The sequence below is a fragment of the Cynocephalus volans genome, chromosome 6, assembly GCF_027409185.1.
Source record: "Cynocephalus volans isolate mCynVol1 chromosome 6, mCynVol1.pri, whole genome shotgun sequence".
In the NCBI taxonomy this organism is placed as follows: domain Eukaryota; kingdom Metazoa; phylum Chordata; class Mammalia; order Dermoptera; family Cynocephalidae; genus Cynocephalus; species Cynocephalus volans.
Genome location: NC_084465.1, coordinates 97,917,064 through 97,938,708, shown reverse-complemented (window position 1 = coordinate 97,938,708; position 21,645 = coordinate 97,917,064). Strand labels below are relative to the sequence as shown.

Here is a 21,645-nt window from a genome sequence, read left to right as displayed (position 1 = left end):
ATCATAGATCTCAAGTTTGAGTAGGGCCAGAAGGCCCTAATGGCAACTCAGCCAACTCAAAAATCATAGGACAAGAGCCTCTGGAAGGGGAGGCAGATGCCTCGTGGGCACGAATGAGGTGCTGGGTGAGCTGAGAAGGCGCAGCCGAGATGGCTCTTCTCAGCCAGATGAGGACAGGAACATTTATGTTACTGTGACCCTAAGAGTCAAAATGCCAGGCACTGTTGGGACCAGGTGGAGGAAGAGGAAAAGAATAGTGGGACCCTCCTCACAGGTCCCTTTAAGGACGGTTTCAGGTATGTGTGGAGAGTGGCTGGGGAGAGAAGAAATTGATCACATGTACGTATCACCTCCTCTGCCCTTAGCCACTCAGACAGACATAGGACAGGCTTGTTACTGGGAATTGTATTCGTCCACTTATGCTGTGACAATCGTACTATCAATTCTAAAAAACATAAAGGAGGTGGGGGGGAGGGAAGGCAGCACGAGTTTGTCAAACTGCTGCTGAGATCGTGGGTGGGTCAGGTGGAAGGGTGTGGCTGGGCTTAGTGGGAGGGCGGGGGGACCCTATGAGAGCAGGACACACTCGAGTAGTGGAACCAGCTAGGCCAAGAAGTGGGAGGCGAGGAAATGGAATATGGAGAAGACTAACTCCTTCCGGGGGCCGGCCCGTGGCTCACTCGGGAGAGTGCGGTGCTAATAACACCAAGGCCCCGGGTTCGGATCCCATATACGGATGGCCGGTTCGCTCACTGGGTGAGCGTGGTGCTGACAACACCAAGTCACCAAGTCAAGGGTTAAGATCCCCTTACCGGTCATCTTAAAAAAAAAAAAAAAAAAGACTAACTCCTTCCGAAATGTTCATGGAGGAAAGAGGGGGGTGGTTGCTGGTGGGGGAAGTGCCCTTGCTCTCCTGCCTTCTGCCCAGGGCCCAGTTCCCAGTCTGTCCTCAGCTACCTGGGCTCCCTCGCTGAGCTGGGTTGGGGCGTTTCTCCCGCTGCCTCAGGGCCTCCAGCCCCCCCAGGTCGGGCGGGTGGCAGTGGCCACGCATCACAGTCACCCGCCTTCCCTGGGTGATGGCCCGGCTGCGGCAGCCCATGCGCGCCTGGTCCCGGCACGTCCAGTACACCTTCTCCCCCGCGGCCTTCTCCCGCCTGTAGAGGAAGGACTCATACACCAGGAAGCTGCCCCCCAGGGGGGTCTTCAGGAACTCAGGGCCTCCTAGGGGAAATAGGAGAGGCAGTCAGGCGAGGGGGCCTGGCGAAGGCGAGGACAGGGCTGGGTAGGCCTCCTCCCACCCGCCCTTACCTCCCTAGACCTCAGAAGTAAGACTCAGGCGAGGCCAGTTGGGGGCCGTGGGAATCCCAAAGGATGAAGGATGAGCACTCACCCGGGTCAGCATCCTGGTCCTCATCAGGGGATCCCTGCAAGTCTTGGGGCTGGGCCGGAAGCCCCTCACCTCTGACCTTTGCTCGCTTTCGGGGCTGGGGCCTGGTCAGAGTCAAGGTGCTTGGCCCCCTGCGGTAGAGCAGACTGTCCACACCTTGGAGCACCTTGTCTCCTTGGCCCCGGGGGTCATCCGGCCTGGACTGCAGCATCCCCATGGCCTTCTCCTGCTGCCGCCGGGCCTCCAGGCCCTCCATGTCAGGAGGGTGGCAGTGGCTGCGCATCACAGTCACCCGCTGGCCCTGAGTGATGGCCCGGCTGCGGCAGCTGTGCAGTGCATGGTCGCGGCACGTCCAGTACACCTTGTCACCCACGGCCTTCTCCCGCTTGTACAGGAATGACTGGTGCACCAGGAAGCTGCCACCGTAGCACGTCCTCAGGAACTCGAGGGACCAGGCCTGGCCTGCAGGAGGCACCCGGGCCAGAGCTGGGGACTGATGTGCACTCCCCATTGCCACTGGATACCCCCACAAGCGACCCAAAGAGGAGGTGCAGTCTCTCCTAGTGGTCAGTGGAGGAACCACATCCAAGGTCACACTCCAAAGGGACCACACTGGGCTGTGATCCAGCAGCTTATGTTGTCAGTCATTCCTGGTCATACTTTTTTTTTAGGGTTTGTTTAAAAATTTCATTGAATAATACATACACATACTGAAAAACTCGAATGGTACCAAGAGATACACAGTGAAAAATAAGTATCTTTCTAGCCCTCCCCTCCCTGGCCCAGGTCCCCAGTGCAGCAGCTGCCTTAGGTCCTTAAATCCTTTCTGGGTCAGGCGGCACCCGGCCTGCTCATCCCATGCCCATCTCCTAGTTACTGGTAATAAATAGTAATAAAAACAAGCATAGAAACTCCAATCTACTCCTTCCTGAGCCTCACCCCCACCCCCATTGAGCTGGTGCAAAGCACTTCCCAAGGATGGAAATCTACAGTCTCCATAACAATCCAGGTTATCACACCCATCTCAGGATAAAGCTCCTGAAACTCCAGAAATTAAGCAAAGCTTCTGGGGCTACAAGGATATCATAATTGGGGCAGGAATTTGAACCTGGGACCCCAAGCCCAAGACTTTTCCACAAGGCGTCCTTCCCATATTTAGAGGATGCTGGAATTGCCTGGGAGCTGTTAAAATTCAGATTTCTGGGCCACACACCAGACCCAGCTGCGTTAGAAAATTCTGTAAGTTCACCCAGATCACAACCAGTTCAGGAGCAGTAGTTCTGTCCCATGGGTTGAATGATCATTTGAACACGTTTGTATTTTAAAAAGCCATTTTGACTTTGAGCACATTTCTTGGTTTTTTGGTGGCTGGGTGGTACAGGGATCCAAACCCATGACCTTGGGGTTATAAGGCTGTGCTTTAACCACCTGAGCTAACCAGCCAGCCCCGACTTTGGGAACACTTAAAAAAAACCATGCAGGACCCCACATTTCTATCTGGGTATGGATAGGGCCCACGGTTCCCACCCACCCAGAGTGGAGGCAGCAGAGGTGGGTACTCACCCATCCCCAGCCTTGGGCGTTTCTTGGGAGGCAAGCTCAGTAGTGGCAGGACCTGGGGTGCCCGGTGCTCCTCTGGGGCCAGCTTGCTCAGCGCCAGCTCAGGGGTAGGCTCCAGCTCCTCAGGGCACAGCCATGGGTCCACTCCCTCAAGTGGCTCCTGCAGTCGGCCTCCAGGGTTTTCGGGACCCTGGGGATCCCTCAAGCCCTCTGGCAGGGCTGGGCTGGGTAGCTTCTCCCTCTGGCGCCGGGCCTCCAGGCTTTTCTCATCTGGCGGGTGGCAGTGGTCCCGCATCACTGTTGCTCGTGGGCCACGGGTGATGGCCCGGCCCCGGCAGCGCAGCTCGGCGTGCTCCCGGCACTTCCAGTACACCTTGTCCCCGACAGCCTTCTCCTGCTTGTACAGGAACGACTCGAGCACCAGCAGGCGGCCCCCAAACGGGGTCCTCAGAAACTCCAGGGGCTTAAGGGCTGCTGGGGGGAGGGGGGCTGGGTTAGCTCACCCAGAGCAAGACTCAAGGCCAGAGGCATGAAGGAGAGCCAGTGAGGGTGACTGGGGTGCTCTGGAGCAGGGCAGGGTCACTGTGGGTGGGGGTGGTCTCCTCGTGCGCCTGGATGCCAGGCAAGAAGTCCAGACTCTCAAGGCCAGATTTGGCTTGGAAGGTGGGAGTGGTGGTGGGCATTCTTAAGGATCTGAAGGAATTTTCTGCATGTCACTGCAATTCCCATGAACTTGGTAAGGATCCAGAACCCAGGATTTGGTATACAGCACAGGGACTATTGTGTGATCGTCACGCCACCCTGGGACCATGGTTAGAGACCAAAAGGCTCAGCTGGGAGCAGGGATGGGGTGGCCAAGGTTACCCCACTAGAATGGGGAGTATGCAGGGCCCAGTCTGAGCATATAGGCCCACAAGGTGGGTGGGCCAGGGGCAGCAGGCCTTGATGCCTCACCTGTGTCCAGCTTGCTGCCTTTCTGCTCAAGGGCACAGGGGCCTGGCTGGATGGACCCCCCCTGCTCCTTGGCTGGCAGGACCTGGAGGGTGCTGGTGAGGGTGGGGGGGCCAGACATCTCCAGGGACATGACACGGTGCATGCCATTGGGCTTGGAGCCCACTCCATCCCCGTCCTGGTTGGAGGCCGTCAGCAGGACCAGTTTGGAGAACTCTTTGGGTTTGCTGGGAGATGCCGGGATGACATCTGTGCCCGGCTCAGGGGATGGCTCCTGGCCGGCCTTCATGCTCTCACCCTCCTGCTCACTGGGCTCAGGCAGGGGCATTCTGGGACCAATGGCCTGTCCCTCAGGCTACACCCAGCCCTGCAGATGGATTTCTCCTCCTCCTGCTCCTCCCTGGCAAGGAACCTGGGAGTCCAGGGGCTCCGTCCTAAGGGAGGAGACAAAATCCATCAGTAGAGGAAGCCCTGGGGTCTGGGGCTCAGAAAATGGATCTGGGATGGAGGTGGGGGCAGATGGGGCTGCCTCGGTGCCCCTGGGCTGAGAGGCTGGGGAGGGACCTCATGGAGCTATGGACCCTGGGCTGGGGCTTCTCCTGGCAGCCTTGGGCACATCACCTCCCCATCCAAACCTCACTTTCCCCACCTGTAACACGTGCACAATAAACGCCTCTCAAAACGGGCTGTCCGGGAGACTAATGGACCAATAACGGAGCAACAACCCATTAAGCCTCGCACGCACGTGCTGAGCTTTTCCCACGCCTTTCCCTTTAACCTTCCAGCCCCCTGTTATGAAAGTCGACGATTCTATTGACCCAGTTTCCAGGTGAGGACACCGAGACCAGAGACCAAGCATATGCCTGAGGCTGAACAGGCAGGAAGCTGAACCCTGTTTCCACTGAGATGTCTGGGGACGTGCCCCATACACTTCACTCTGACACCATGCACCCTTCTCAAGGAGCACAGGCCAGGGAGCGCTAGCACTCGCAGAGGACGGCGCTGAAGCCTGGCCCTGGGAGGTGGGACTTCCTGGGCTCACACAGACCCAGCCCCTATCTTAGTCGGAAGGTCCCAGGCCACCCCAGCCCTCAGGAGATGCCGGGGCCCCATGAGAGCGGCGACCTTGAGCCTGAGCTGTTGCTGGCGCTACCTCAGCTGGGCGGGGACCGGCTGTGGAGGAGTCTGGAGAATCCCTCGAGGTCACTGGGGGCTCCTCGGCTTCCAGCCTGGAGAGGCAGAAAGGATGCACATTGGGGCACCGGCGCAGGGCTGGGCAGCGCTACACACCGGGGCCTTGGGGAGTTGCGGCTTCAGTCACCAGTGTGAGGTGGCCGTTTTGTCTTTTGTGGGCGAGTGGATGGTGGGGTCTTTCCCACCTCTCAGTAATAGCTGGGAAACAAGACTGCAGCACCCCGTGATATGTTTAGCTTCCCCACTAGTGAACTGTCACCCCCTCCCCAAGTTCTGTGGTTCCAATTCCCACTGGTCCCCATTTCTACCCCGAGGCTCCCCTGTCTGGGGACCCACAATCAGCTTCCCAAAGGCTTGGTCAGCTCCAGGGTCCCGACAGGACGCAACCAAGGCCGAAGGCGCTGAGCGGCAGGCGGTGGGGGTGGGGGTGGGGTCATAAGAGCCTCCCCCCCCCGCTCCGCCCCCGCCACACGCCCGCATCCCCGAGAGGTCGAAAGGAAATCGGACAGGTAACGCCGAGTAACTCGCGAATGATGGAGAGTCCCGCCCCCACCCCACCCCCACCCCCGTCCCGCCGCATCATCCCCCCTAGCCCCGGTCTGGCCCTCGGACAAGCCAATCCCCGCTACTCCCGTGCGGTTCTTCCCGGCCCGGCCCATCCCGCCCCACAGGGCGACCTGAGGTGCGGGAACCTGGGGGCGTTCCTGTGTACTGGCTGCGGCGAAGACCCCGCAGGCGCCAGCCGGACAGAGCCACTCCGGGCAGGAAAGGGTTACGGCGGGAAGCTCCGCCCCCGGGAGCCGCGCACCCGCATGTTGATTGGCCACGGAGCTCGTCCCTCCTCCGGTAGCCCGCCCCACATATCTCATTCCCGGAGGTCTGGGGATGAATGGAAGTGGCGGGTCTCCGACCCCGCGTCCTCTCAGGGACCCTGCGCATCACCCGTCCTCTGGGTTCCTTAAGTCCCCGCTGCTCTCAGCCAGGCTGGGCCGGGCCCCAAGAGCTGCACGCGCTCCCTGCCTTCCTCGGGGTCGCAGTCAAGCCGGGCCCCTCTGACGAAGGCCTTTCATACAACTCAGGCCACCAAAGTGACGCGGCTTCTGTCCGTCTAGCAGGGCCCGGCCACATCAACCGCCTCGGCCTTACGCCAGCACACCCAGGCTGGGCCTCCTCTAGACCCATGACAAAGAAGTCCCCACATTCCCATGGAATGTACCCCGAGTCATGGGAGGCGACAGGGCATAGTGCAACCCCCTCGACCAAAATCTCTATTTAAAAGGCTTCCATGATCCACGTACCTCAAAAGATAGGGAAAAAGTTCCAATACAGCAAAAGACTCTGATGATGGCTGACCACCGCCTTGTGGATAGGCATGAGCCTCTGCAATGAACTAGAATTTGGGTCTGATGGACTGTTCCCATTCTCACCCATGAAAGTGCCTTGGGGTGGTGGGTTGTGTGATGACCACAAATCCTCCCACTGAAATATGCTGGCTCCTTTGCAACGGGCTTTGTCTCCATCCCCGTGAATGTGGACTGGCCTCTGTGGCTTGCTGTGACAGCAGAGTGTGGCAGGAGCACGCTGTGGGGGTCCCGAGCCCTTCTCTCATGGGTCACATCCCTGAGTCTGACAGGGAAGGAAGCTGTGTGAGAGGCCATATGCAGGGCACCGAAGCACTGCCAGACACAGAGGAGGCCCGGCCAGCTGCAGGAAGCCACATGGAGGAGCCCAGGGAAATCAGCAGAGCCTGATCAGTGATAAACTACTGTTATTTTAAGCCAGCAAGATCCGGGTCATTTCTTACACAGCAATAACCGATGTATTTGGCAAGTGACTGAACATAGTGGGTTCTGGCTTTTTTTTCTCTCTCTCTTTTTTTAAGATGACCGGTAAGGGGATCTTAACCCTTGACTTGGTGGTGTCAGCACCACGCTCAGCCAGTGAGCGAACCGGCCATCCCTATATGGGATCCGAACCCGCAGCCTTGGTGTTATCAGCACCACACTCTCCCGAGTGAGCCACGGGCCGGCCCAGGTTCTGGCTTTTTGATAGATGGAATAATAGTAATGGTTGTGAAATATCTGACATAAAAGTACTTCTGAACTCCAGAGTGCTATGCTACACAAATGCCAAGTCCCTCAGATGATCACATTTATTTTATTTTATTTTATTTATTTTATTTTTTTTAAAGATGACCGGTAAGGGGATCTCAACCCTTGGCTTGGTGTTGTCAGCACCACGCTCAGCCAGTGAGCAAACCGGCCATCCCTATATAGGATCCGAACCCGTGGCCTTGGTGTTATCAGCACCGCACTCTACCGAGTGAGCCACGGGCCGGCCTAGATGATCACATTTAAAGAGCTTGTAACCCAGGGGGCCAGCCCGTGGTTCACTTGGGAGAGCGTGGTGCTGACAACACCAAGTCAAGGGTTAAGATCCCCTTACCGGTCATCTTTTAAAAATAAATAAATAAATAAATAAAATAGAGGGCTTGTAACCCAATGAGGGGAACAAAAATATTAAGTAGAAAGGATGACAAATGGGAATTATGTATTTTAAAACATCTGTAACATAAGATAAGCCAGACACAAAAGAACAAATACTGGTTGATTCCTCTTCTAGGAGGTGCCTAGAGTAGTCAAATTTATGAAGACAGGAAGTAGAGTGGTGGGTGCCAGGGGAGGGGGAGGAGGAGTTAGTGTTTAACAGGTGCAGAGTTTTAGCTGAGAAGATAAAGTTCTGGAAATGAATAGTGGTGATGGTTCCACAACAATGTGAATGCACTTAATGCCCCTGAACTGTACACTTAAGCATGGTTAAAACACTAAATTTTATGTTATGTATAGTTACCCACACACACAAACCATCTGTAACAAACTATACACAGAACACTCCATCTCCCTGACATCACTGGTAAATGAGGTTCTCCATACAATATAGATTTCTGAATAACTGTTATCCCTCCGTGATTAAGAATTTTATGATTTTTATCTGATTGAAAGTTTATCCATTTAAGATGGATATCTCAGAGCTCTTATCACCCTCTTCACTGCCTAGGGAAACAGTATACCTGTTTCATCCCATTTTACAAGATAAGTGTCTCCACCATCCAGTTCCCTTGCAACATCCCCTCCTCCCTCAGGCCCTTTCTCAACCCCACTCCCTGCTCTCTGCAGTCTCCAAACCTCTCCTCTTCTTCTGTTTTATTTCCATTTGGACTATCCAGGTACTTAGGTCTTCTTTATCTTAAAAAAAACACTAACAAAAATTCTTCCTTCCCTCAACCACTGACTTTGCAAGAACAGCCCCCACCCCTTCCTTCCCACCTCGGCTGTCTGGCAGCTGCACCCCCATTCTGCAGACACCACCCTCGTCTCAGGCCACTAGGTAGCATTGGCACCAGCTTGGACATTCCATCAACTATGTTCTCCCTCCAAAACACCTGCTCTAGCTGTGTGTGGCCTTCAGGGAGAGTCTGCCACGTGCAAAAACATACCACAATCTGTTGTCTACCCATACGGTGGAATATTATTCAGCCATATAAAGGAATGAAGAGCTGACACACATTACAATATGGATGAACCTTAAAGACATTATGCTCAGTGAAAGAAGCCAGTTACAAAAGAGCAGGTATTGTATGATTCCACTTATATGAAATGTCCAGAATAGGCCAATCTATAGAGACAGAAAGCAGATTAGTGAATTCCTACGGTTGGGAGGAATTGGGAGATTAGGGAGTGATGGCTAAGGGGTGTGGATTTTCTTTCTGGGATGATGAAAATGTTCTAAAATTAATTGTGCTAATAGCTGCACAACTCTGTGAATATATTAAGAACACTGAATTGCATACTTTAGGTGGGGGAATTGTATGGTATGTGAATTACATCTCAGTAGAGTTGTTAAAAAACAATCTTTGTAGGTAAGACTCACATCCCAAGGGTCACATGGTTGAAAAACAGCTTTCTATACCATAAACAGGTCTAGTAAATAGCAGAAGCTTCTCCCTCCTGGGTTTGGTTTCCCCACCAAAGGAGAGGGGTGGTGTGGATTATATGTTGTGATGTGTTTTAAGTTCTAATATTACATCCTAAAAATGATATAGAAATCATTTTTTTGAGTCTTATAGAGGACATTTTAAAAAATAAACTTTTTAAAAATGTTAACAAGGGCCAGCCTGTGGCTCACTTGGGAGAGTGCGGTGCTGATAACACCAAGGCTACAGGTTTGGATCCCATATAGGGATGGCCGGTTAGCTCGCTGGGTGAGCGTGGTGCTGACAACACCAAGTCAAGGGTTAAGATCCCCTTGCCAGTCATCTTTAAAAAAAAAAAAATATTAAAAAAAAAAATTAACAACATGATACTAGTAAGTCACCATAATCCTGCCACCTAAATGCACAACTATTTCTATTCTTGTATTAGTATCTTTAACATACACTTTATCTTCTATAGCACACACACATTGTGTTCAAACATGTTGTGTGCCACTGTATTCCTCTTTAGGGGAGGAAACCCCCACCTGCAGACTGGATGAAGCACTTGTTTTTTGTTTTTGTTTTTGTTTTTTAAAAAATAACCGGTAAGGGGATCTTAACCCTTGGCTTGGTGTTGTCAGCACCACGCTCAGCCAATGAGTGAACCGGCCACCCCTATATAGGATCCGAACCCGTGGCCTTGGTGTTATCAGCACCGCACTCTCCTGAGTGAGACACGGGCCGGCCCTAAATTCTTTTTGGCTTTGGGGGGGGCTTTTTTGTCAGCTGGCCTGTACAGGGATCGAACCCTGGACCTTGGTGTTATCAACACCATGCTCTAACTATGGATGAAGCACTTGTAAAATACCAAAATATCATGTCATGTACTACTGTAGGCCCATAATAGGAAAACACAAATTTAAACCCTCAGCAGCAATATTCTACTTGGCCACAGGATGGTGATGTTGCTTCTTAAAATATCCCTACTGCTTTCTTGGTAAAATTAAATGTGACCCAATGTTTTCATAATAAGAATGCAAGGGTTTTTTCCATATCACAAAAAACATTCAAGAGGACTTCCAAAAAAATGTTGCATTTACAAAAAGTATTAGTTAGAAAGCAAAACCCAATTAAAAAATTCAGCAACGATTATCTTTTCTAAACTACACAAGTAAGGTTTTTCAAAAAAAAGACCAAAATATGACATAGACACTGACATCAGCTGTAGCCCTCAATCCCCTTGTCTTTCCTTCTATTTCTTCTCTGCTCCGGTCTTATTTGTTATTTACTGACCAATTTTATTTTACGTGTTCATAACTTAAAACATTTCAGGAAGTAATATATCAAAATGTTAAAAGTAGTAACAATAGTGACTTTATTTTTTCTTATATTTCTTTTGTCTTCAAAATTGTTTACAATGTGCGTGAGCTCTTTTTACAGTGGGAAAACATTTAACACTTTAAAGATGAGCAGAATCTCCTTCTCTTCATAACTCTCAGAAAGAACAGGGATTCTATTACTATGTAACATAACATTATACAAGAGTGAAGAGTGATATAAAGTAAAACAAATAGAATAGAGGAATTAATAAAATTGAGTATATTAATATCCTTCTTGCAGGACTTGCAGAACCTCAAATATCTCCCCCAAGATACTGATTAACTACAAGGGGAAACAGAGTAACTGGACAGAGGTGAAACCCTGCAGACACCCCTTAGCTGGTAAAGGTCAGCTTTACCAGTAATAAGATATAGTGACATCATGAACTCCTTGATAAGACGCATGGAGAAGGACCCAATATCATCTCTCTGATATTCCTGCCAAAAACGTGGTCCCCGTGCTAATCAGACAAGCCCCAGTTGAGGTACCTTCTACAAAACAACCAACCCCAACACTTTGAAAGTCTTAGTGTCACTAAAGACAAGGAAAGACCGAGGAACTGTCACAGACTGGAGGAGAATAAGGAGACACAAGAGCCAAATGCAGTTCAGGATCAGATTGGATCCTGGAACAGGAAAAACACGTTATGGGAAAAACTGATGAAATTTGAGTAAGATCCAATAGTTCAGGTTAATATTAGTATACCACTGTTAATTTCTGGGTTTTGATCATTGCACAATGTTAAGTGAGATGCTGACATTCAGGGAAGCTGGGTGTTCGGTATATAGGAATTCTGTGTGCTATTTTTGAAATTTTTTTAAAGTCTAAAATTAATGCAAAATAAAAGCTTTTTGAAAATCCAAGTTTCAAACTTATAGACAGAAGAGGAGTTAATAGAGAGCAGAAGTGACCCAGAGCCCTCCTGGGCAGATCGGTGATAGAGAGAGCACCCTGTCCCTCTGGTCCTCCTGCCCAGGCCAGCAAAAAAGTGACCTGCCCAGGGTCACTTTGTTGGTACTTGACCTGGGACGTGAGTCAGAAAAAAGTCAGGCCTTACCTGCATTACTGTGACCCAACAACCTCCCTTCCAAGTGTCACCATCATCCCCGTGCGGCCCCTGGGGAGATAGAGGCCTCAGGGACTTAAGCAAGTGGCCCAGGACCAAACAGCTAGTGAGAGCCAGGACATGAACCCAGGCCGGGCTCATTCAGAGCCAAGGCACCTTTTCTTGGCCCTGAGCAGCAGATGCTTATGGTAAGAAAGGCCAGTTCCAAACAAAACTGCTCCACAGAGCTGAGGTCTTGCCTTCGAAGCAAGTAGTAAGATGCACTGATGTGTCTCTACAAACTAGCTACTTTGTTATTGATTATAATTTTGCATTATAGCCACTTCCAGCTTAATTTCGTCAATGGGAGGCACCGCAGGAGGTCGGACCGGGAGCCAGATGTTCCTGCAGCTTCCAGCCCTGGCAGTGTCTCCACCAGTGCTGTCTCCTCCAGGGTCCGGCTGCACACAGCCATTGCCAACTGCCCCTACCCCTCAAGCCTGGCTGTGTGGCAGCCTGTGGCCACTGCTAACTTCTGGGTTCCCTCAAGGTCTCCTGTTTGGCTTCTCAGCTTTTCCACCACCAGAGAGAGCAATTAAATTCTCTGTTGAAATCTCACAGAAGTTTCTGTTTTCCTGGCTGCACTCTTCAAGAATCTAAAGGACTATGATCTCGACACTTGCATTACCAAACACTAACACTGCGCCCGGAGCTCGGTGCATGCTATTTCACTTTCTCTTCCACAGAACTTCATCATTCAGATTCCACTGTTCTTTCACATTACAGAGGAGGAACTTAAGGATTAATCTTAGGTTCCTGTGATCAATAGCTGTGCCAATAAGACCAGAATCACCATTCAAAACTCCTGTGTCTGCTGTTGGGGCCTAAGCTCTTAAAATGAGTTAAAATGGTTCCTTTTAAATTGATTCCAACCCATTGGTACCAGTGGGTTCAGACGGGTGGGTCTCAGCTGGGGTGATTTTGCCTTCCAGGTGACATTTGGCAATGTCTAGAGATATTTTTCGTTTTCACAACTGGGGGTGGATGAAGCTACGGCATGCTAAGAGGGTATTTCAAAAAGTTCATGATAAAATAGAATTGAAATGTGAATCCTTCTGGGAACTTCCTGACATACCCTTGTACTAAAACCTAGTGGGTGGAGACCAAGGATGCTTTTAAACACTCTACACGCACCCCACATCAAAGCCACGCAAAAAGCGCCAGGGTCAAGAAACCCTGCTTAAGACCATCATTAAAACACTGAAATAGAATCGAAAAGAATCTATTCATATAATGAGGTTAAATGCACTCTTCATGAAACTTTTATTTCAGTTATTTGTATGTGCAATTCTAGTCTATACAAGAACCACCCAGGTCACTTGAAAATGACGATTCCTGGGTTTCACATCCAAAATTCTGGCTGAGGGTCTAGAGAGGGATACAAGAATATAGATCTTTAACAAATGCCCCATGAAACTTTGATACTTGTAAACTAAAGACTTCACTTTTATTTTTTATTTTTATTTTTTAAAGATGACCAGTAAGGGGATCTTAACCCTTGACTTGGTGTCAGCACAATGCTCACCCAATGAGCTAACCGGCCATCCCTATACGGGATCTGAACCCATGGCCTTGGTGTTATCAGCACCACACTCTCCTGAGTGAGCCACGGGCCAGCCCCAGACTCCACTTTTAGAAATGCTAGAATAGACACCCTTGAGAAACAGGTGGCTGGCTGCAGCTGAGTGACCAACCTAAGAAAGATCTGAGGTTTTCTTTGTGTGGGTGCCACATGAAACATTTTACATACATTGTATCATTTAATCTGTAACATCCTACAGCTTTCCTCATTAATGTGTTAAATAAAATCATTAACATCTGTTTATTTTATGTCAGTGGAAGAGTCATGATTTCACCTCTTTGAAATTATTCTTTAACCATTTAACAACTTTCAGGAAACGTGGAGTATTTGGGGGACCTCAAGAAGGTAGGAATTTGCCAAATTTATAGGTACTATATGTGACATCTGGTGTAGAGAGTTTCTTGGACTTGGCTTCTATGCCTCAGAATATCAAATCACAGACTTTAAAAAGTCTAATCTGGGCCGGCCCATGGCTCACTCAGGAGAGTGCGGTGCTGATAACAGCAAGGCCATGGGTTCAGATCCCATGTAGGGATGGCCGGTTAGCTTACTGGTTGAGCGTGGTGCTGACAATTCCAAGTCAAGGGTCAAGATCCCCTTACCAGTCATCTTCTAAAAAAAATAATAAAATTAAAAAAAAAAAGTCTAATCTAAGATTCCTATGAAGACTTTTAGCAACTTTTAGCAAAGCAAAGGCTTATCTGATGAATTGTTGCATCTATATAAGTTATCAGGCCAAATCTAATAAAACCAGCCTGATTTCATAACCAAAAATATCTTTCATTGTTTACGAGACTGAATGGAAAATTTGTGCTTTAGTGGAAAACAATACATTGTTAAGAACACATCCTTCCAAGTTACTGGACTCTAGCCTCTCATTGACTTTCGAGCTATTTTTATTACTCTCTACATTGTAGATGACTGAGAATAATTCAAAATAATTCTTGTCTATAGACTAAATAAATTATCTCTTTCCATGTAAATAAATACAGACATGTACTATTTGCATATTCATTTCAATATTCCTGATCTATAGTCTTCTAGAATCTTCTTTGGATTCTCTTCCAAACTGGTTGTAACATCTTACTGGTTCTCTAATAATGAGATTAAGTAACATCTTTAATATGTGTTCATTTTGTATCTGAATAAAAGATTTTTATTTCCTTTGTTTTGCTCTAAGCCACTATTTTTCAAATTGCCCTGGTCATCAGTCCTCAAATCATTAGGTTCCAATTAGCACTTTTTTTTTTTCTAAAAGATGACTGGTAAGGGGATCTTAACTCTTGACTTGGTGTTGGCAGCACCACACTCTCCCAAGTGAGCCACGGGCCGGCCCGCAGTTAGCCCTTTTTAAAATTACGTAGAAAATATCAATTTGCATTGCATGTAATAAAAGTGAGTGTTATTTTATGAAACTTTTATTTGTTATCCATATGTACATTTACTCTAGGTTGATTTCAATGTATTTTTTTTTTAACTTTTGATACTCTTTGTTTTGATTTAAATACTTGGGCCCTAATGTGTTTATTCTGTAATATTCACTTTTCATTCCACAAAAATTTGTTAAGAGAATGGAGTATTTTGAAGTCAGGCAGATATAAAACTTCTCAAAAGTTTGTGGTTTATCATTCTCTTAATCTCTCTCCCCTCTGTACCTCAAATTGATGGTACAGGGCAATTTGAGTGCAATAGGCAGATTGCCTGTCTTGATACTACTGTCCTGCTGGTGGTCACAAGGGCTCAGTGTAGAATCAAGAGTTGCACGATATTAAAAACTATTAGGGCCGAGCCCGTGGCGCACTTGGTAGAGTGCTGCGCTGGGAGCGCGGCAACGCTCCCGCCGCGGGTTCGGATCCTATATAGGACTGACCAGTGCACTCACTGGCTGAGTGCCGGTCACGAAAAAACGACAAAAAAAAAAAAAAAAAAAAAAAAACTATTAGGTGCCTCTGACACACTGGGTCCAAACCCTAATGAGTAAGGTCCTGAAAGGCAGGAGCCTTTCTTGGCAGCTGACAGTGGATCAACAGATTTACCTTCGTACGTGAGAGTGAGAACTACAATCATCGCCCACCAACACCTGGGGTCTGGCGCTGGCTTGCTGGGCAGGAGATTGCGGGCTATTCTGGGTTGGTTCCACCTGGGAAAGAGGAAAAGTGGCCAACGAGATGCTGTAAGTGAAATTCTTCTATAAACTGTAAATCATTACACAAGAACAAGGAGTTTTTTGTCCATGCCCAAAGGGGGTCCTGAACGGTGAAACAGGGAGGAGGGAAGGCCTTCCTGTTTAAAAAAGCTCCTGACCCCAACAGCTGCCACCCCTTCAATTCCACACTAATGAGCCATGGGGTTTAGAGGTGGACTTTGCCTGGTTCATAAACCCTCCTATGGCTACCATGCATAGGCTGTGTACACGAATACAGGCATTATTCCTGGGAGAGGTTGCAGGTGGTAGTGATCTCCCAAAAGATTAAGAATTATGACTCTAAAGCAAGATGTCACAACCTCAGCACCATTGGCATTTTGGACCAGATAATTCTTTGCTATGGGTTGCTGTCCTATTCAATGTAGGAAGTTTAGCAATGTCCCTGGCCTCTACCTGTTAAATGCCAGTATTACCCCCCACCACTTCCCGTTGTGACAACCAACATTGCTGAATGTCCCCTGAGGCACAAAATTGCCTGAGAACCACTGCTCCAAAGCAGACAGTACAGAAAGGGAGATTCCAGCTAATGGGACCCCAGCCCCATATCTATTCTCCAATCACCCGAGATCAGAATCTTAGGTATGAGGGGTCTTCAAACAGTTCATGGGAAATGTGTATTATTAAAAAAAAAACGCATGGATTTCAAAAAATTTTTGCACCGAAACAAACTCATATTAACTTGTTTTAACATGTCTGGATAGGATCTAGTTTAAGGCACTAAGAAAGACAGGACATCAGTTTGAAAACAGTCCTTATCAGGGCAACATGAATTATGCTAAAATTGAGGAAAGAACAAACATCAAATATGTGGTGAAGCTTGCGTGGAAGAGTGCGAAAGTCACTGATGCTTTACGAAAAGTTTATGGGGACAATGCCCCAAAGAAATCAGCAGTTTACAAATGGATAACACATTTTAAGAAGGGACAAGACAATGTTGAAGATGAAACCCACAGTGGCAGACCAGCCACAAACTGTGCATTTTCCTCACAAAAAAATGAATCTTGTCTGTGCCCTAATTGAAGAGGACTGATAATAAACAGCAGAAAAAAGAACCAACACCATAGACATCTCAATTAGTTCAGCTTACACAATTCTGACAGAAAAATTAAAGTTGAGTGAACTTTCTGCTTGATGGGTGCTAAAACTGTTGTGCCCAGATCAGCTGCAGACAAGAGCAGAGCTTTCCATGGAAATTTTAAACAAGAGGGATCAAGATCCTGAAGCATTTCTTCAAAGAACTGTAACAGGAGATGAAACATATCTTTACCAGTACAATGCTGAAGACAAAGCACAATCAAAGCCATGGCTACCAAGAGGCAGAAGTGGTCCAGTCAAAGCAAAAGCAGACTGGTCAAGAGCAAAGGTCAAGACAACAGTTTTTTGGGGATGCTCAAGGCATTTTGCTTGTTGACTTTCTGGAGGGCTAAAGAATGATGACATCTGCTTATTATGAAAGTGTTTTGAGAAAGTTAGCCAAAGCTTTAGCAGAAAAATGCTCAGGAAAGCTTCACCAGAGAGTTCTCCACCACAACAATGCCTCTGCTCACTCCTTTCATCAAACAAGGGCAATTTTGTGACAGTTTCAATGAGAAATCACTAGGCATCCACCTTACAGTCCTGATTTGGCTCCTTCTGACTTCTTTTTGTTTCATAATCATAAAAAATCTTTACAGAGCACCCATTTTGCTTCAGTTAATAATGTGAAAAAGACTGCATTGACATGGTTAAGTTCCCAGGATCCTCATTTCTTTAGGGATGAAGTAAATGGCTGGTGTGAGATTATGATATTCATATACTGGTTTTTGTCCATGGTTCCTGATTCATGCTACTCTCTGACCTTCTGCCCTCCCTTCACCTGCATGTTTTTCTCTCTGAGGCAGGAAATCCTCTGACCTACCATGGCTGATTGTAAGTCACAAGACCCCCATTTCAGGAGGGGTCCTGCCCCATGCCTGGGAGGAAGGAATGCTGCATAGAGAGGCCAAGAAGAATCTGAACAGACAAATCTTGCTGAGTTTCCCCACCCAGGCTGTTGGTGTTAGATCAGACCTTTTTTGTCCATTCACATTTCTACATGGTGGTCCATGCTTTGGTCATGCCCATGTAATGAAGCTTCCATAAAAACCCAAGAGCACAGGGTTTAGGGAGCTGACAGAGAGCTGAACACATGGAGGTTCCTGGAGGGTGGTGTGCCTGGGGTGGGCATGGAAGCTGTGCACGCCTCCCCCATACCTCACCTTGTGTGTCTCTCCTTCTGTGTCCTTTGTAATATCCTTTATGATAAACCAGTAAATGTAAGTATGCTTCTAGTTGAATCCAAGGAGGGGGTTTTTAGAACTCTGATTTACAGCTGGTTAGTCAGAAGTTCCAGGGGCATGGGCTTGCAACTGGCATCTGAAGTGGGGAGTAGTCTTGGGGACTAAGCCCTCAACCTGTGGGATCTCATGCTAGAAAAGTGTCAGAATTGAATTGAATTAGAGAACACCCACTGGTGTCTGCTGCAGAACTGCTTGCTTGTTTGCTTGCTTGCTGTTGGGGAGAAATCCCCACACATTTGGTCACAGAAGGTGGTCTTCTGTGTTGCTGATCATTGCTGATTAAGAGTATAGGAAAACACACACTTTGTTGTGTGTGTGTGTTTTCTTTTCTTTCAGCTGGTATCATAGCATAAAATAGCGTCTTGAACTTAATGGAGTTTAGGCTGAGAAATAAAGTTTATATTTTTATTTTTATCTTTTAATTCCATTATCCATGAAATTTTTGAAGTCCCCTCGTATTTTTATTCCCCCTCTACCTAGCCTACGTGTCCTCCACTCTCATTCCCTGTATACCTGATCACACCCATCTTCCATCTCCTTTCCACTCCTACATCACCTTAGGACTCATCCCTCACCACCTCCTCTCCAGTCCCCTGCCTTCAGCATGGGCCATTCCAATTCTCCCCTTAGGGTGCTGACAGCTTACTCTTCCTAAAGCTTAACTTTAATTATGTCTCTCCCAGTACACATCATCCCCATCTCCATAGTTTAGCACATCATCAGCTGGGCATTATAAATGCTCCACAATCTAGCCACAACATCACATGCTAGTCTCTTCTACAAGTCCACCTAGTAGTATTTGGAAGAGGAACAACACAAACCTGATCCAATCACACACGAAAATCTAAATCAAGTCCTGAAAATGATATTGGCTTTGGAAAGTAGACATGTCAAATAAAAATACACCATTTCTTTGGAATTCAAGTTTACACACAATTATCTAATTATGTGCCCTCAGCATTCTCCAAATGCATGGGGGGGGAAGAGAAATTGAGGGTTTAAAGCAAGAGTTTCAGGTATGGTCGGACCCATTTAGGTCGCGAATCAACGGGTTAGCAACAGTCTTTTGGAATGGAGTGGAACAGAATGGAATTGGAATAGATCTAGAACAGATCTGGCGGCGTCACGTGAGCTTAGGCAAGTCTTCTTGGTAGGCATCTCCCTTTAAACTTGTGTTTCGCTTATCTAGATCTACTGGCACGGGTTATACACATAAAATACATTTCTCAGTGTAGGTTGAGTCAAAAAAGTGTGAAAACCGTATCAGGCGATTTTTAGAATCAGGAGTGGAAGAAAGGGTGTCACTAACAGAAAAAAGTGCAAGGTCACTGGGACCTGCAGAGCCGCAGAGACGGGAGGGGACTGGGGCTCGGTCGGGGATGGGTCGCACACTGGGAGTGGCGGACACAGCCAAAGAAAGGGGGCGAACGTGGGAGTGTCAGGGCTCATCCAGGGGTCGGGTGGGCTGGGGGAAGGAGAAGAGAGGTAAAGGAGGCGAATCGCGGATGAACCACAAGGAGGTGACCTGAGCGCCCGGACGCAAGGCCGGGGACCCCCCTCCCCAGCACCAGAGCTCTTGGGGCCCCGGGGACAGCAGGGTCGGGGACGCAGGACCCTCCCCACCTGCTGGGGCCCGTCCTCACCGACGGCCGCGGGGCCCTCCCTCTCCGGCCACAGAGCCGCGGCGGGTCCCTCAGCCTCGGCCGCTGCAGTCACAGGCGTCGACCTCGGGGCCCAGACCGCTCAGGCCACCAAGACCCTGGCGCCCGCCCCCCGCCCCCACCTGCCCCCTCCGGAGCGAGCCGCGTGCCCGCGCGCGCGACCCCGCAGCGGAGCCGGCCTCTTGAGCTCATGCGCAGCAGGGCCGCGGGGGTCCATTCCTTTGACAAACTCCGCTTCTCCGGGTCTTCCCTGCGCGGCGCCGAGCTGGCTGCCCGGCCAATCGGCGTACGGGGGCAGGACCATAACTAGCGAAAGAGGCGGGGAAAATCCAGGATTGGATGTCGTCGTTCAGGGGCGGAGCGTCAGCCAACGTCGGGCTGGGACTGGGGATCGTGGGCGGGGCAGGACCTTTCGCAGAATTTGACTCTTGAGCTCGAGAAGACGAAGCGTGGCTTTTGTTTTTCTTTTGTGTGGCTGCCCGGCGTGGGGATCCGAACCCCTGACCTTGGTGTTTTCAACACTACGCTGTTCCAACTGAGTTATCGGGCCAGCCAGGGGTTGTTTAAATGCGTTCTTAGACCCGTCACGTTGCAGAACCATTGAAAGGAAATTTCTTTTTTTTTTTTTTTCAAGATGACCGGTAAGGGGATCTTAACCCTTGACTTGGTGTCATTAGCACCACACTCTCCCGAATGAGCCACGGGCCAGCCCCTATCCACTCATCTGTTGATGGACATTTGAGTTATTTCCACTTTTGAGCTACTACGAATAATGCTGCTGTGAGCGTTTGTGTACAACTCTCACATGGTTTCATTTCTCTTGAGTATATACCGAGGAGTGGAATTGCCAGGTCATATGGTAACCCCATGTTTAACCATTTGAGGAACTGCCAGACTGTTTTCCACGGTGTCTGTACCATCTTCACCCCCACTAGCAGTGTATGAGTCCCAATTTCTCTGCATCCTAACCAACACTTATTATCTGGTCTTTTAAAAATTATTACTAAGGGTCCGGCCCGTGGCTCAGTCGGGAGAGTGTGGTGCTGATAACACCAAGGCCACGGGTTCGGATCCTATATAGGGATGGCCGGTTTGCTCATTGGGTGAGCGTGGTGCTGACAACACCAAGTCAAGGGTTAAGATCCCCTTACCGATCATCTTTAAAAAAAAAAAAAATTATTACTAAATCCATGATAGTGGAGATAAAGTGGTAACTCATAGTGGTTTTGATTGCATTTTCCTGATGGCTAATGATACTGAGTTTCTTTCCATGTGCTTATTGGTCATTTGTGAATATTCTTTGGAGAGATGTCTATTCAGATACTTTGCCCATTTTTTAATTGGGCTGTTATTTTATTATTGTGTGTAAGAGTTCTTTATATATTCTAGATATATGTCCCTGATCAGATATATGATTTGCAAAAAATTTCTCCCTCATTCTGTGTGTCATCTTTTTACTTTATTGCTCCCAGTTGAGATAGTTTCCTTTGAACCACAAAAGATCTTAATTTCGGGCCGGCCCGTGGCTCACTCGGGAGAGTGCGGTGCTGAGAACACCAAGGCCCCGGGTTCGGATCCCATATACGGATGGCCGGTTCGCTCACTGGCTGAGCGTGGTGCTGACAACACCAAGTCAAGGGTTAAGATCCCCTTACCGGTCATCTTTTAAAAAAAAAAAAAGATCTTAATTTCGATCATGTTCGATTTATCTTTTTCTTTCTTTCTTTTGTTGCTTGTGCTTTTGGTGTCATATCTAAGAAACCATTGCCTAAGAAGTCACTGCCTAATCCAAGTTCACAAAGATTTACCCCTATGTTTTCATCTAAGCTTTTTTTTGGCAGCTGGCCAGACAGGGATCCAAACCCTTGACCATGGTGTTATAACACCATGCTCTAACCAACTGAGCTAACCGACCAGCGCAGCTTCTAAGAGTTTTATACTTTTGTTCCTACATTTGGGTCTTTGAGTTATTTTTGTTTGTGTGTATGGTGTAAAGTAGGTCTCCAACTTCATTCTTTTGCATGTGGATATTCTAGTTCTCCTACTACTATTTTGTGAAAAGACTGTTCTTTCCCTCATTTAATTGTCTTGGCACCCTTGTTGAAAATCAATTGACCATAAATGTGAGGACTCCTTTCTGGGCTGTCAGTTCTCTTCCATTAATGTACGTATCTATCGTTATACCACTACCGTACTGTCTTAATTACTGTTACTTTGTAGTAAGCTCTGAAATCAGGGAATCCTCCAATTTTGTTCTTTTTTCAAGATTGTTTTCCCTATTCTGTGTCCCTTGAATTTCTAGTTGTCATCTATCTTGTCAATTTGTTT

At 48.2% G+C, this 21,645-nt stretch overlaps 1 protein-coding gene across 5 annotated transcripts in view; it reads right to left on the bottom strand.

Moving 5' to 3' along the window:
- FLYWCH1 (FLYWCH-type zinc finger 1) overlaps positions 1-19,423 on the bottom strand; it is a 38,308-nt gene extending 18,885 nt beyond the window's left edge. For 2 of the 5 annotated variants that reach the window (XM_063100696.1, XM_063100698.1), the window contains exons 1-6: positions 19,300-19,423; positions 5,052-5,127; positions 3,902-4,332; positions 2,951-3,418; positions 1,391-1,849; positions 958-1,221 (exon numbers count right to left, since the gene is read on the bottom strand). In XM_063100696.1, coding sequence (XP_062956766.1) covers positions 958-1,221; positions 1,391-1,849; positions 2,951-3,418; positions 3,902-4,226 — 1,516 coding nt within the window. In that variant the 5' untranslated portion in view covers positions 4,227-4,332; positions 5,052-5,127; positions 19,300-19,423. The other 3 variants (XM_063100694.1, XM_063100693.1, XM_063100695.1) reach the window with 3 other exon arrangements.
- Between the last annotated feature and the right edge of the window lie 2,222 nt (positions 19,424-21,645).